Below are 16,616 nucleotides of genomic sequence, written 5' to 3'. Positions count from 1 at the left end.
ACTCTACGATCAATCTAACCTTCCCCTCCCACATAGCCCTCCATTTTCCTTTCATCCATGTGCCTTATAAATGTCCCAAATGTATCTGCCTCTACCAGTACCCCTGGCAGTGTGTTCTGTGTAATAACCACTCTCTGTGTAAAAAAGCCTGCCTCTAATATTCCCCCTATACTTTCCTCAAAACACCTTAGTGTTATTCTCCCTTGTATTAGCCACTTCTCCCCTGGGAAAAAGGTGCTGGGTGTCCATTCTATCTGTGCCTGTTATCATCTTGTATGGTCTATCGTCACCTCTCACCCTCCTTTGGTCCAAAGAGAAAAGCCCTCGTCCTGTCCTCAAAAGAGATGTTCTCTAGTGCAGGCAGTAAACCTCTAAACCCTCTCTAAAGCATCCTGTAATGAGGTGACCAGAACTGAACACGATATTCCAAGTGTGGTCTGACCAGGCTTTTACGAAGCTGCAACATGATCATGTGGCTCTGGAACTCAATCTCCCCACGGATGAAGCCCAGCACACCACAACACCTTCTCAACCAGCCTGTCAACTTGAGGGATCTATGGACGTGGACTCCAGGTGAACTGACACAGTGAAGTGAAGAACAATCAGCTAGAGTGGTAGGCTCAGTGGAAGTGGACAATGGAGTCATTGTGTGAGGACACGAAGATTGCAGTGTGACAGAGATGGATATAGCTATGATCTGAAAGAGTGGGTGTGGTGAGATACTGATTTCAGTCTGTGAAAAAATGTTCAAATTCAAAGTAAAGTTATTATCACAGTACATATATGTCACCATATTCTACCCTGAGATTCATTTTCTTGTGGGCATTGACAGTAAATACAAAGAAAGACAATGGAATCAATGAAAAACTGCACACAGCAAGGACAGACAACCAGTGTGAAAAAGACAACAGAGTGCAAATACAAAAAAAAATAAACAAAATAAATAAATAAGCAATAAGTATTGAGAAGATGAGTTGTAGACTCCTTAAAAGTGAGTCCATAGGTTGTGGGAACAGTTCACTGTTGAAGCTGAGTGAAATTATCCCCTCTGGTTCAGGAGCCTGATGGTTGAGGGGTGATAACTGTTCCTGAACCTGGTGGTGTGGGTCCTGAGGCTCCTGTACCTCCTTCCTGATGGTAGCAGTGAGAAGGGATGGTGGGGGTCTCAGATGAAGGATTCTCCTTTCCTGTGATAGGGCTGCTTATGAATGTGCTCAATGGTGGGGAGGGCTTTACCTGTGATGGACTGGGCGGTAGCCACTCCTTTTTGCAGATTTTTCTGGTTTGTAGGGGGGAAGTAACAGGGATTGGGCAAACACGAGAAAACCTACAGATGCTGGAAATCCAAGCAACACACTCAAAATGCTGGAGAAACTTGGCAGGCTAACCAACATCAATGCAAAGGTGTACCCAGTCCACGTTTTGGGCCAAGATCCTTCATCGGGACAGGAAAGGAAGGGGAGAAGTCAGATAAAGAAGGTGGGGGAGGGGAGGAAATAGTAAAAGGTAGGTGATAGGTGAAACTGGGGGAGGGGAGAAGTAAAGAGCTGGGAAGTCAATTGGTGAAAGAGATAAAGGGCTGGAGAAGGGGGAATCTGATAGAAGAGGACAGAAGGCCATGGAAGAAAGAGAAGGGGGAGGAGCACCAGAGGGAGGTGATGGGCAGGTAAGGAGATAAGGTGAGAGAGGGTAGCAGGAATGGGGGAAATGGTGAAGGAGGGGGCAATTAACAGAAGTTCAAGAAATCGATGTTCATGCCATCAGGTTGGAGGCTACTCAGATGGAATGTAAGGTGTTGTTCCTCCAACCTGAGTGTGGTCTCATCACAGCAGTAGAAGATACAATGGGATAAGCTTCCCTTATTTAAGATTAAACAGGATTGAGAAAAGGAACTCAATTTGACTTTTATGACAGAGGATTGGACAAGGATTCTGAAGCTGGTTAACTCTTCTTTGATCTGTGCTAGTCATTCACTGATTCAATTTAAAATTGTACATCGTTACTATTTGACAAAGGAGAGACTCTCTAAAATATTTCCTAATGTTGATAGTTATTGTGATAGATGTAAAACTGAGATAGCTACACTGACACATATGTTTTGGTCTTGTTCTATACCGAAACAGTTCTGGAAGTCAGTTTTTTCGACAATTTCTAAAGCACTTAAAATTAATCTACAACCTAAGAAATTAACTGTGCTTTTCGGAATAATTCCTCAAAGTAACCATGGTATTTCTGTGTCTGACCAACATGTTACGTCGATAGCTAGGAGGGCCATTTTGTTGAAGTGGAAGGATAAGTCGGCTCCCACTTTGTCACAATGGTTCTCTCAAGTGATGCTATGTCTTAGTTTGGAGAAAATTAGAAGTCCAACCTTTGAACCTTTATTTGATTTTGAGAAAAGATGGGGCATATTTGCTCGTTATTATCATTTGAGCTAGTTAATAGATTTTCTCCATGATCTAATTGTAAATTTTTTGGTATATTTTTCTTTCTTGTTGGCGGTTTGATATTTATTTTTAGAAGTTTTTTGTATGACGCATGGCTCCAGGGTTGTACACCTAATGGGTTTTTCCCCCACTTTTTCTGCTAAGTAGGTTTTTTTTATTATCACAAAATTTTTTAATCTTTAAGATCGTGTTTTTTTCCTTGAGACATTGTAAGTGTTGTTACTTCAATGTACTCCTGTTATTTTTTTGAATAGTAATAAAAAGATTTGACAAAAAAAGAACAGCAGTAGAAGAGGCCTTGGATTGAGATGTTGGAATGGGAATGGGAAGTAAACTTGAAATGGGTGGCCACTGGGAGATCCTGCTTTTTGTAGCGGACATAGCGGTCTCCCAATCTACGTCAAGCAAGGTAGGCTGGAGTAGAATAAAGGACTTTACGAACTGAGTGTTCGAGAGGAAATACCAAGAATGACCAGAGGAAGAGAAACCAAAGGACAGCCAAAGAGTGAACACGTCAGCACCGATAAGACACAGAGCTGCTGGGATGAACAATCAGGTCACAATGGAGCAATTAGTCCTTTAAAAGTAGTTGCCAAGTTTGGAACAGCCGATCATACCCAATGAGTCATTCCTTCTGAACTCTAAATACAAAAATGGACATCAGGACAATGACAACGGGCATTGAGAAATAATTCATTGTTAAAGGAAGAGAATAAGCTCTACTAGTTATTGAAGTATTAAGGGGTATAATTTAGCAGAGGTCTGCGGAGATAAGGCGTTAACTCATCGGACTAGTTACAGATGCAGGAGCCCACACCTTATGCAAACACCAGAAATGTTGTGTAATTTGGCTGGGATAATAACACAATCAATATCACACTACTTATAGCAGTCCTGTTTACAGTTTCAGTTCAGAGTGCAAGGGAAACAAGTTTGCAGCCACTTACCAGCTTCACTCTGAGCAGGTTTCGTGAGACTAAGATAGCAATGATTCCACTTGCAATACTCTGTTCAATTAAAAACAATAAAAGTTAGCCATGCCTCGAGTTAACCCTAACCCCAACCCAAATCGAAAAACACAAGAGATTCTGCAGATGCTGGAAATCCAAAGCAACACACACAGAATGCTGGAGGAACTCAGCAGGTCAGGCAGCAACTAAGGAAATAGTCGACATTTCAGGCCGAGTCCTGTTTATTCACACCCATTGATGCTACCTGACCTGCAGAGTTCCTGCTGCATCTTGTGTGAGTTGCTTTGCGGCAATGATGGATTAAATAATGTGAGACCATGCAGAACCCCAACAACATGTTGAAATGTACATCCCCAGACATGCATGGATTCCGAGCAACACACACAAAATGCTGGAGCAACTCAGCAGGTCGGACCGCTTCTATGGAGGGGAATAAAGAGTTAACGTTTCAGGACAACTCCCTTTATCCTCTCAAGGAGTTAACTTTGCAACCTCTAGCTGCTGTTGGAGAGGACTGAAAAGACAGCAAGAATATTTACTTAGAAGTGGTTGAACTTTGATGAGTTTGGCACCTTTTACTTCCCTTTTATATTGTATCTCTATTAATTACCTAGTTCCAGTAAGATCTATAAAGTGTAATCATTTAATCGCATATGGTGTACTGTCTGTTATTTGGCAGGGTGGGGTACATCACACAGCATCCACACAAACTTGATTACCCAGTTTGGCGGGGCCAAAGGCTGCTCCCCCTAGACGGAAGCGAGCTGAGTGAGCCTGAGGCTTACCGGGGGGCTACAGTAGCATAGTAAGAAGCCCCCCCCGCCGCCCATCAGCCTGCACCACTCAAGTACTCCCATGTGACTAATTAACTTACTAACCTGTACATCTTTGGCCTGTGGGAGGAAACCAGAGCACCCAGTGGAAACCCACACAGTCAGAGAGAGAACATACAAACTCCAAAAGACGTTAAGACAGGGGAGCAGAATTAGGCCATTCAGCCATTTAGCACCAAGTCTGCTCCATCATTCCATCATGGCCGATGCATTTCCCTCTCAACCCCACTCTCTCACCTTCTCCCTATAACCTTCCCCAGCGCCCCGGTCAACTTCCCCAGCTTCCCCAGTGCTCTGGTCAGCACTTGTCAGTTAGCAGAGTGAGTATCACTATAATTGAAAAGGTGGTTATTATTAAATTGATGTTTCTGGGAATTTGCCACGTGCTGATTTGGTTCCTATAACATTGAAAACACAGTAATTCATTGTGCATAAACACGGTGGGATCACAAAGTGGTGCCACAGTAACGTAGCGGTTGGTACAACACTTTACAATGCCAGTAACAGGGTTTGATTTCCCGCTGTTTGTAAGCACCCTGCCCATTCTCCCCATTAACAGTTTCCTCCCACATTACAAAAAACATCCAGATTCGTGTCAGTAAGCTGTGGGCTTGATATGTTGGCACTGGAAACACGTCAACACTTGTAGACTGCCTCTAGCACTCCCTCGGACTGCTGATGTGAAACAACACACTTCAATGTGTTTCGATGTACATCTGACAAATAAAGCTGCTCTCAATCTCCAACAACTTTCAATGCCCTGGCCCTGACCGCCTCATCTTCACCATGGATGTCCAGTCCCTATACACTTCTATCTCCCATCAAGAAGGCCTTAAAGCTCTCCACTTCTTTCCCAATAGAACAACCAACCCACTCCCCTCCATCACCAGCCCTCTCCATCTGGCAGAACGGGTCCTCACCCTCAACAATTTTTCCTTTGGCTCCCCCGACTTTCTCCAGACTCAAGGGGTAGCCATGGGCACCCATATGTGTCCCAGCTGTGCCTGACTCTTTAACGGCTACATAGAACAGTCCATGTTCCAAGCCTTCCCTGGTAACGCTCCCCAAACTTTTCCTCCACTCCACTGTCGACTGCATTGGTGCTGCTTCATGACCTGTGCTGAACTCATCAATTTCATCAACTTTGCCTCAAACTTCCACCCTGCCCTTAAATTCACTCAGTCCATTTCTGACACCTCCCTCTCTTTTCTCAGTCTCTTTGTCCCCTTCTCGGGAGATGAACTGTTAACCAACATCATTTATAAACCTAACAATTCCCAGTTATCTTGACTATACCTCTTCCCACCCAGTCTCCTGTAAAAATGCTATTCACTTTTCCCAGTTCCTTCATCTCTGCTGCATATGTTCCCAAGATGTGGCTTTCCTTTCCCCCTTCAAAGAATGGGGTTTCCCTTCCTCCACCATAGATGCTGCCCCCATTTCCCGAACATCGACACTCCCCCATCTTCCTGCTGCCTTAACTGTGATTGAGTTCCTCTTGTCCTTGCCTACCACCCCATCATCCTCTGCATCCAACATACTGTCCTCTGCAACTTCTGCCATCTCCAAAGGGATCTTGCTACCAAAACTACCTTTACCTCCCCGCCCACCTCCACTCTCCACAAGAATTGTTCCTTCCTCGTTTCCCTTGTCCATTCGTCCCTCCCCACCAATCTCCCTCCCGGCACTTATCCCTGCAAGCAGTCGAAGTACTACTCCTGCCCATTTACCTCCTCCCTTGTCCCCATGAAGACCCCAAACAGTCCATCTAAGTGAGGCAACACTTTGTCTGCAAATCTTCTGTGGTCGTCTACTGTGTCCAGTGCTGCTCTATATTGGTGGGACCCATCACAAATTGGGGGACCACTTCGTTGAGCACCTCCGCTCCATCCTCCATAAGTAAAACTTCCCGGTGGCCAAACATTTTAATCCCCTTTCCCATTCCTGTTCTGACATGTCGATCCACGACCTCCTCTTGGACTACGATGAGGGCACCCTCGGGGTGGAAGAGCAACGCCTCATATTCAGTCTGAGTAGCCTCCAACCTGATGGCATGAATATCAATTTCTCCACCTGGTAAAAAAAAACGCCCTCCCCCCCCCCCCACTTCACCTAGTCCCCACTCTGGCCCTCTTACTTCTCCTCACCTCCCTATCACCACCCACTGAGTCCCTCCTCCTTCCCTTTCTCCTCTGGTCTACTCTCCTCTCCTATCAGATTCCTTCTTCTCCAGCCACCTTTCCCACCCACCTGGCTTCATCTATCACCTAGTCCTCCTCCCCACTCCCCCCCCCCCCCACATCTTTCCCCTTCCTTTCCAGTCCTAAAGGAGCGTCTCGGCCTGATACATCAACTGTTTATTCATTTCCATAGATGCGGCCTGACCTGCTGAGTTCCTCCAGCATTTTGTGTGTGTTGCTTTGGATCTCCAGCATCTGCAGACTCTCTCATGTTTAAAGTAAAGCTAATATTTACTTATTCTTATTTAAGGAAATCCAAAGTAACACACAAAGTGCAAAATATGAGGTGCTGCTGATCTGATATGTGCAGTGGACAAGGCCCTGGACAGCCATGGCATTGTGGGAACAGGAAATGGAATTATCATGGCTGGCACAGCAGCTGGAGCAAAAGTGCTTCACAAACCGGTCCTCTAAGCTGCATCGGGTCTCGCTGCTCCGGAAGCAGCGAACACAGAATCACAATCAGGTTTACTTTCAATGGCATGTCATGAAGACTTCTTGTTTTGTGGCAAGAGCAAAAAAAATTCTAAGTTACAATAAGCAATAAAATCAATAAATTGTGCGCAAGAGGGCTAGTGAGGTAGTGTTCGTGGCCTCGTGGTTCAGAAATCTGATGGCCAAGGGGAAGAAGCTGTTGCTAAAACACTGAGTGTGACCTTCAGGCTCCCTGATCGTAGCAATGAGAAGAGGTTATATCCCCAGATGGGTACCGCTTTCTCGAGCACATTTGCTGTGTCCGTTGTACCAGCCGGGATAACCCGGTTGCCAGCCAATTTAATTTCGCTTCCCTTTCTCCCACTGACACGACTGTCCGCGGCCTCATCCACTGCCGGACAAGGTGAGATGCAGATTAGTCTAGACCAGGCTAACGTAAAGGAGACTGCATGGTGATGCGGGGAGGGCACTGAATGCAAGAAATAATACCGATGCATTTTTATTCTCTCACCTCATGGGAACGTCTGGAGGTTCTAATACACCAATTCTCCTTAGAAATTCAACAGCCAAGCCCCAGGCAGGAAGACGTTACTGCCATTGGGAAAGCAAACAGAAGTGACTCACCAACAAACCAGAGACGACAGAGATGATGTTGGCCACTGAGTACTCAACGGTCACCTGGTCCTCGGGCTTGGAGATGTGCCTGAGGACTGTACCATGGACAATGGCGCCAATGATGAAGTTGATGTGCCCGATGAAGATCAGGGCGATGCCCTTCCGCATCAGCTGGCGGGGCCCGCTCTCTTTATCTGTCGGGTCAGAAGAAACCTCCACTTCAGTTAGAGAGCCACTCAACATGGAAACCATCAAAATCAGCCTGAAGAAATTCAACATCATATCTAAAACCTGGGGAAGACACTGTACCCGATAGATGCACTGGGAGAAAATCTGTTCAAGAGGGAGCTGCGCTACACGAGAGCGACCTCCCCTACGCTACAGAGCACAAACGGCAGCTGTGGAAGAAGAGACAGAAGACCCAACCACTAATCACAGCCACTTCATCTTACCCACAGTATACGTGGGTCCTGAATCGGCCACTACACCAGGGGTCCCCAACCTTTTTTGCACCGTGGACCGGTTTAATATTGACAATATTCTTGCAGACCAGCCGACCGGGGGGGGCGGGGGATGTTCAAGTAGGGTTAAACTCACCTCAACATGTCTTTTACAGTTAGGATTGCCAACTTTCTCACTCCCAAATAAAGGAGAAAAGTAGCAGTCAAATACGGGACACTTGTGTTTACCCCGAGAAAGACTACCATGACCACGAAGCCTCATGCCGGCACCTGGGTGACGTGCACATGCGCGTATGTGCCGATTTTTTTCAACAAATCGGTTTTGGCTTAATCTTCCCGACTATACTGTACATACATTATTTCTACTTTATATAGGCTGTGTATTTATCATATCATTCCTGCTTTTACTATATGTTAGTGTTATTTATTTTGGTTTTATGCGTTACTTGGTATGATTTGGTAGGTTTTTTTTGGGTCTGGGAATGCTCAAAAATTTTTCCCATATAAATTAATGGTAATTGCTTCTTCACTTTACACCATTTCAGCATGAAAGGTTTCATAAGAACGCTCTACCTTAGTGGGGGAAATACAGGACAAGGGCAGTCCCGTATGGGACAAACCAATTTAGCCCAATATACGAGATGTCCTGGCTAACACGGGACAGTTGGCAACCCTATGTTCAAGTTCAACAGTGTGTGACAGGGAATGAGGAAAGTGCAGCTGACTCACATCGTTTCCTCGCGGCCCGGCGGTTGGGGACCACTGCACTATACCCACTAATAGACGGCCCCTTAGGAGAGCATCTCACTCAACTTGAATGATCGCACTGTTACTACAAGGTGGAAGCCGGCCCTCAGCTCATTCCATCCACATTGACCACTACAACCATCGACACAACGTGGGGATGGGTCAGACGTCAAGAAAATGAAGTGCAAATACCAAATGGCAGCTGGATGTTGGAGGGAAGAGTGCATGCCCACACCAATAATATTTCTCCCCCAATGCAGAGCTATAACTAGAATAAATTTAATAACAGAATGAATAAATAGAATAGGGAGGAGGTACAGGAGCAGGAAGATACACACTCAACATTGCAGGAACAGATTCTATTCCTCTGCCATCAGACAATGAACTCATGAATAGTTCCTCTTTTTGCATTACATATTTATATACAGTGCCTGTAAAAAGTATTCACCCCTCTCCCTTGGAAGTTTCCCATTTTATTGTTTTACAACATTGAAACACAGTGGATTTAATTTGGCTTTTTTGACACTGATCAACAGAAAAAGACTCTTTTGTGTCAAAGTAAAAAAAGATCACTACAGAGTAATCTAAATTAATTACAAATATAAAATACAAAATAATTGATTGTTTAAGTATTCACCCCCTTTAATATGACACACTAAATCATCACTGGTGCAGCCAGTTGGTTTTAAAAGTCACTTAATTAGTCAAATGAAGATCTGTTTTTGGAGACCTGTGTGCAGTCAAGGTGCTTCAGTTGATTGTAGTAAAAATACACCTGTATCTGGAAGATCCAACTGCTGGTGAGTCAGTATTCTGGCAAAAACCACGCCATGAAGACAAAAGAACACTCCAAGCAACTCCACAAAAAGGCTATTGAAAAGCACAAGTCAGGAGATGGATACAAGAACATTTCCAAGTCACTGAATATCCCATGGAGTACAGTTAAGTCAATCAACAAGAAATGGAAAGAATATGACACAGCTGTAAATCTGCCTAGAGCAGGCCATCCTCAAAAACTGAGTGACCGTGCAAGAAGGGGACGAGTGAGGGAGGCCACCAAGAGACCTCTGACAACTCTGGAGGAGTTACAAGCTTCAGTGGCTGAGATGGGAGAAACTGTGCCCACAACAACTGTTGCCTGGGTGCTTCACCAGTTGCAGCTTTATGGGAGAGTGGCAAAGAGAAAGCTACTGTTGAAAAAAACACACATGAAATCTCGGCTACAGTTTGCCAGAAGGCATATGGGAGACTCTGAAGTCAGCTGGAAGAAGGTTCTATGGTCTGATGAAACCAAATCTGAGCTTTTGGCCAACAGACTGAACGCTATGCTTGGTGAAAGCCAAACACCGCACATCATCAGAAACACACCATCCCCAAAGTGAAGCATGGTGGTGGCTGCATCATGCTGTGGGGATGCTTCACTGCAGCAGGCCCTGGAAGGCTTGTGAAGGTAGAGGGTAAAATGGATGCAGCAAAATACATGGAAATCCTGGAGGAAAACCTGATGCAGTCTGCAAGAGAACTGTGACATGGGAGAAGATTTGTTTTCCAGCAAGACAATGACCCCCACCATAAAGCCAAAACTACACAGGAATGGCTTAAAAACAACAAAGTTAATGTCCTGAAGTAGCCAAGTCAGAGTCCAGTCCTCAATCCAATTGAGAATTTGTGGCTGGGCTTGAAAAGGGCTGTTCACTCAGGATCCCCATGTAATCTGACAGAGCCTGAGCAGTTTTATAAAAAAGAATGGGGAAAAATTGCGGTGTCCAGAAATGCAAAGCTGATAGAGACCTATCCACACAGACCCAAGGCTGTATTGTAGCCACTGAGTATATGTTCATGGTCTTCTGCTGCTGGTTACATTTTGTATGATAATACTCCTGAGAAGAACCTTTGTCACTTTATTTTATATGCCATGTCTATAATACAAGATACGCAAGTATTAGGAGAAGGGTTTAATGAGCTTGTTTCACTGTTCATTAGATCTCATATTAGGACTCAGTTTGTGTGTGGGTGTATGCACACATTCTGATCTGTTCTGAAATCTGATGGCAGAGGTGGATGGAGAAGCTGTTCTGAAAACATTGAATTTGTGTCTTCAGACTCCTGTGCCTCCTATCTGATGGTAGTAATAAGAATAGAACATCTCCTGGGTGATGGGGGTCCTTAATTGATGGATGACACCTTTTTGAGGCATTGCCCGTTGAAGATATCCTCGATAGTGGGGAGGCTGGAGCCCATGATGGAGCAGGCTGAGTTTACAACTTCCTGCAATTTTTTTCTGATCCTGTGTAGTGGCCCCTCCACACTAGACAGAGATGCAGCTGTAGGGGGCCTGGATAGGGTTATAAAATTGGTGGAAATGAATATAATTCACAACCACCGACATTGAGTTGGGGTTCACTTTAAGAGGCTGGTCTGACATTACGATGTAATTATATAAAGTTCTGCTACTGCACTTTGTGTTCAGTTTTTGGAACACCACAAATGAGTTGTTATGGTTTTTCATAACAGTTGTTACACCTCACGTCATTTTATTTGCAAACACCTACACAGCCAGTTAGAATGCTCTCCACAATACTCTGTAGAAATTTGCTAATGTCTTTGGTGACACATCAAATCTCAAAATCCAAATGAAATACAAGCGCTGACGTGCCTTCTTCATAAATTTTCTTTGAGATTAAAACATATTGGGATCAGTTTTGGATGCACTCAGAACTTAAGCATGCACAAAATCATCTCCGCTCTTTGATGGCTCACTGAGTATATTGAAAGCAGTGGTTGATAGGTTCTTGATTAGTCTGGGTGTCAAAGGTTATGGGGAGAAGGCAGGAGATTGGGGAGATAAATCAGCCATGACGTAACGGCAGGGTTAATTAAGTATTAGTGATAAACTATGTCAATACTTGACAAAGGCAACAGTTGTTGTTGCAGGACCCAAGTTGTTGAGGAAGGTTGAATAGCTTAGGACTTTATTCAACCATGAGTTCGAGGAGCAGAATTAGGACATTTGGCCCATCAACACTGCTCCAACATTCCATCATGGCTGATTTAATTTCTCCCTCAAACCCATTTTCCTTCCTTTCTTCAGAAAAGGTAAAACGGGGGAACACACACCAGTCATCATAGACGGATCAGAAGTGGAGAGAGTGAGCAAATTTAAGTCTGGGTGTCAAAATCCGTGAGGATCTAACCTGTCCCGACATACTGATGCAGGCAAAAGAGCGCCTATATTAGGTGTTTGAGAAGATTTGGTTTGTCACTAAAAATGCTTGAAAACTTCCACAGATGTACTGTGGAGAGCATTTTGAATTGCTGCATCACCATCTGGCTTGGTGGGGCTACTGCACAGGATCAAAGCCATTTGCAAAAAGTTGCAAAATTAGTCAGCTCCATTACGGGTACGAGCCTCCGTCGAATCCAAGACATCTTCAAGGAGCGGTGCCTCAGGAAGGCAGCGTCCATCATTAAAGACCCCCATCACCAGGACACACTCTCTTCTCACTGTTACCATCAGGTAGGAGATACAGAAGCTTGAAGGCACACACTCAGCGACTCAGGAAGAGCTTCTTCCCCTCTGCCGTCTGATTTCTGAATGAGCATTGAACCCGTGAACACTACCTCACTACTACTTTAATCTCCATTTTTGCATGGTTTATTTTAACTTAACTATTTAAGATGCATAGATACAATTCAGTTCTTTGCCCCTATAGTATCATGTACTGCCTTGTACTGCTGCCGCAAAGTTAACTAATTTCATGACATTTACCGGTGATATTAAACCCGATTCTAATAACCTTCGCTGCCCTTACTTACCACAAACCTATCAACCTCCGCTTTAGATATTCCCAATGACTTGGTCTCCACAGCCACCTGTGGCAGTGAATTCCACAGATTTACCACCCTCTAGCTAAAGAAACTCCACTTCATCTCTGTTCCGAAGGGACGTCCCTCTATTTTGAGGCTGTGCCCTCTGCTCCGAGGCATTTCCTCTAATGGAAACATCCTGTCCACTTCCACCCTATTCCTGGAGCACAGGAGTATGAGAGGAGATTTGATTGAAGTACATAAAATTATTACAGGAAGGCTATTAATAAGGTTGAAAGAGTGCAGAGAAGGTTTACAAGGATGTTGCCGGGACTTGAGAAACTGAGTTACAGATAAAGGTTGAATAGGTTAGGACTTTATTCCCTGGAGCGTAGAAGAATGAGGGGAGATTTGATAGAGGTATATACAATTATGATGGGTATAGATAGAGTGAATTCAAGCAGGCCTTTTCCACTGATGCAAGGGGAGAAAAAAAAACAGTGGCTGGAGATGGGTTAAGGGTGAAGGGGGAAAAGTTTAAAGGGAACATTGGGGGGGGGGCTTCTTCACACAGAGAGTGGTGGGAGTGTGGAATGAGCTGCCAGATGAAGTGGTAAATGCAGGGTCACTTTTAACATCTAAGAAAAACTTGGACAGGTACATGGATGAGAGGTGTATGGAGGGATATGGTCCAGGTGCAGGTCAGTGGGACTAGGCAGAAAAATGGTTGGGCTCAGCCAGGAAGGGCCAAGAGGCCTGTTTCTGTGCTGCTGTAATGTTCTATGGTTCTATGAGGGGGATAGATAGGGTAAATAAAAGCAGACCTTTTTCATTGATGTTGGTGGGGACTGGAATGAGAGGTCAGAAGTTAAGAGTGAAAGATAAATTATTTAAGGGGAACCCGAGGGGGAACTTCTTCATGGAGAGGGTGGTACTTGGATAGGAAGGGTGCAGAGGACTATGGTCCAAGTATGGTTCAAAGGGACCCAGCAGAGTAACAGTTTGGTGTGGACCAGATGGGCTAAGAACCTGATTCTGTGCTGCGTCAATTGTTTATTTCCCTCCATTGATGCTGCCTGACCTGCTGAGCTCCTCCAGTATTTTGTATGCATTGGTCTGGATTTCCAGCATCTGCAGAATCTCCTGTGTTGAAGTATGAAGGAAAGTGGAGCAGGTTGGGCCTATACTCAGCAGCCACTTTATTAGATATCCCTTGTACCTAATAGAGCGGCCACTGGGTGCATGTTCGTGGTCTTCTGCTGCTGTAGACCGTCCGTTTTGAGGTTTGATGTGTTGCATGTTCAGAGATGCTCTTCTGCACACCACTGTTGTAACATGTCATTATTTGAGCTACTGTTGCCTTCCTGTCAGCTTGAGCCAATTGACAAGGCATTTTCACCCACAGAACCGCCACTAACTCCACATTTATTTTTGGTTTTTGCACCATTATCTGTAAACTCTAGAGACCATTGTGTGTGGAAATCCCAGGAGATCAATGGTTTCTGAGATACTCAATCCACCCCATCTGGCACCAACAATCATTCCACGGTCAAAGTCACTTAGATCACATTTCTTCCCCATTCTGATGTTTGGTTTAGACAACTGAACCTCTTGACCATGTCTGCATGCTTTTATACACTGAGTTGCTGCCACATGACTGGCTGATTAGATATTTGCATTAATGGTGTACCTATTAAAGTGGCCACTGAGTGTATTTCTTATTGCAGGACAGAACAATGAGAGGTAATTTAAATGAGTTGCAAGATTCTGGGCAGGTTTGACCAGGTGGTTGTTGAGAAGGTGTATCCCTCATGGGGAGACACCATGGTCCTGAGGAAGGGTCTCAACCTGAAAAGACAATTGTTATTCCCTTCCACCTGCTGAGTTCCTCCAGCATTTTGTGTGTGTTACTTTGGACTTTCAACATCTGCAGAATCTCAATGCAGATGTCTTGAAATGGGCACCTAGCTTCAGGATAAGATGATGAGGAGGAGGAATGATTCTCTCAGAGGGCTGTGGGCCTTTGGAATGATTTACTGAAGAGACGATTGTTGAATTTGCCCCAAGTAATTTAAATACCAGGGCATTGAGGGGCAACACACGCCAAATGCTGGAGGAACTCAGCCGCTCAGGTAGCATCTATGGAGAGCGATAAACTTTAGTAAGATGGCAGTGCACTCGAATGCAGCAGCTTCTGCAGGGTCAACCACAGGTACTATTGTCTTTTTTAAATGTATTTCTTATGATTGCAAAACCCTGCTGGACATTAAGAACTTGGAGTACTGCAGGGTCTACCACATCAGCGAGTAGCTCATTGGCAGAGAAGCTGAAGGAGCTGGACTTGGTGCGGACCGTATGCTGTCTGTGGCGTGAAGGCAGTGTGCAGTCTAACAGCGAGTGACTGCCTTAGTTGCTTTCTTGTGATCGCAAGACCCTGTCGGACACTAGTGGTGTAGAATCCTGCAGGTCCAACTCAGTGGTTTATTGGCCAATGACGGGGGAGCTGCGTGGCCTCGGTCAGAGCCAGGACCAGGCGGTGTCGCCTGTTTGCAGCCACGTAGGGGGAGGCATCAGAGTCGGGCGCTACACCGGAGCGCCAGAGGTGGTGGAGTACAGCGGCCACCCCAGCCCCACTGTTCACTCGGCAGAAGGCCGACCACAGACTGCCGCAACATTCATGGAGTATACTTTTGTTCTATGACTGTATTTTACTGCTACCTTATATGTCCATGTTACCTCATATGTGCTTTGTGCTGTGCGTTGTGGGCACTGTGTTTTGCACCTTGGACCCGGAGAAACACTGTTTCACTTGAGTGGTATTTATGTATGGCTTGACAATTAGACTTGAACTTGATCTTGAAACAGTCAACATTGGGGTGTGTGTGTGTTGCTTCAGATTTCCAGCATCTGCAGAATCTCGTTTCTCCATCGAGAGGGTAAGCTGAGTGAGTGCAGGCAGGTTTGGGTCAGACATTGTTCTGGTGAATGCAGAACAGCTTCAAGGGGACAGATGCTTCATTTCTTAGATTTTGTGGTCCATCCCATTTACCATCTTACACAACCCCCTCCACCAACAATGCCACCCCCCTCACCAGCAGAATCATAAATCGTCCTGGCTGAATGTTGTGCTCAAGATTTTCTCACATTTGGCCTCCAAGTGAACTCCAAATGGCTCAGCACTTTTACTGAGCCATTAAGAGTTCACTTTCAGTTCCTTCAAGATTCAAGGCTGTTTAATATCGTGTCAACACACAAGTGTAAAGGAAAATGAAACAACTGAATGAACCTGATTTGACAGGAGGTTGGGAGCCAAAGGGAAAGGCTGAGGATGGGGCAGATTGGTTTACAGTGTGAGGAAGGACCAACACACAATGGGGCAAAATCACAGTCAATCGGAAGAGGTTAAGCATGACATGGGGCAAAATCGACAAGTGTGAAGAATACGGGACTGAAGGTGTTATATTTGAATACGCACAGCATACCGAATAGGGTAGATGATCTTGTTTGAGATTGGCAGGCAAGATGTTGTGGGCATCACTGATTCGTGGCTAAAAGAAGATCAGAGTTGGGAGCTTAACATCCAAGGATGCACATATTGAAAGGACGGGCAAGTTAGCAGAGGCGGCGGGGTGGCGCCGTTGGTAAAAAATGAAATCAAATCCTTAGAAGGAGGCGACATAGGATCAGAAGACGTAGAATCGTTGTACATAGAGTTAAGGAACTGCAAGGGTAAAATGTACAAGGCCCCCAAACAGTAGCCAGGATGTGGCATAGAAATTTCAATGGGAAATAGAAAAGGCATGTAAAAAGGACAATGTTACCATAGTCATGGAGTATCTCAATGTGCAGGTAGATTGGGAAAATCAGGTTGGTGCTGGATCCCAAGAGGGGGACTTTGTAGAATGTCTATGAGATGGCTTTTTAGAGCAGCTTGTGGTTGAGCCCATGAAGGGAAAGGCAACACTGGATTAGGTGTTGTATAATGAACCAGATTTGATTACGGAGCCTAAGATAAAGGAACCCCTGGGAGGCAGTGATCGTAATATGATACAATTCACCT

At 45.0% G+C, this 16,616-nt stretch overlaps 1 protein-coding gene across 1 annotated transcript in view; it reads right to left on the bottom strand.

Moving 5' to 3' along the window:
• Positions 1–16,616, bottom strand: part of LOC134350788 (keratinocyte-associated protein 3) — a 45,473-nt gene that overhangs the window by 14,512 nt on the left and 14,345 nt on the right. Inside the window, exons 2-3 of the mRNA XM_063056477.1 lie at positions 7,551–7,735; positions 3,395–3,454 (exon numbers count right to left, since the gene is read on the bottom strand). Coding sequence (XP_062912547.1) covers positions 3,395–3,454; positions 7,551–7,735 — 245 coding nt within the window. The remainder of the gene's footprint in view (positions 1–3,394; positions 3,455–7,550; positions 7,736–16,616) is intronic.

The sequence above is a fragment of the Mobula hypostoma genome, chromosome 8 (assembly GCF_963921235.1).
Source record: "Mobula hypostoma chromosome 8, sMobHyp1.1, whole genome shotgun sequence".
Lineage (NCBI taxonomy): Eukaryota > Metazoa > Chordata > Chondrichthyes > Myliobatiformes > Myliobatidae > Mobula > Mobula hypostoma.
Note: the sequence above shows the minus strand (reverse complement) of the source record. Positions and strands in the feature narration are given on the sequence as shown.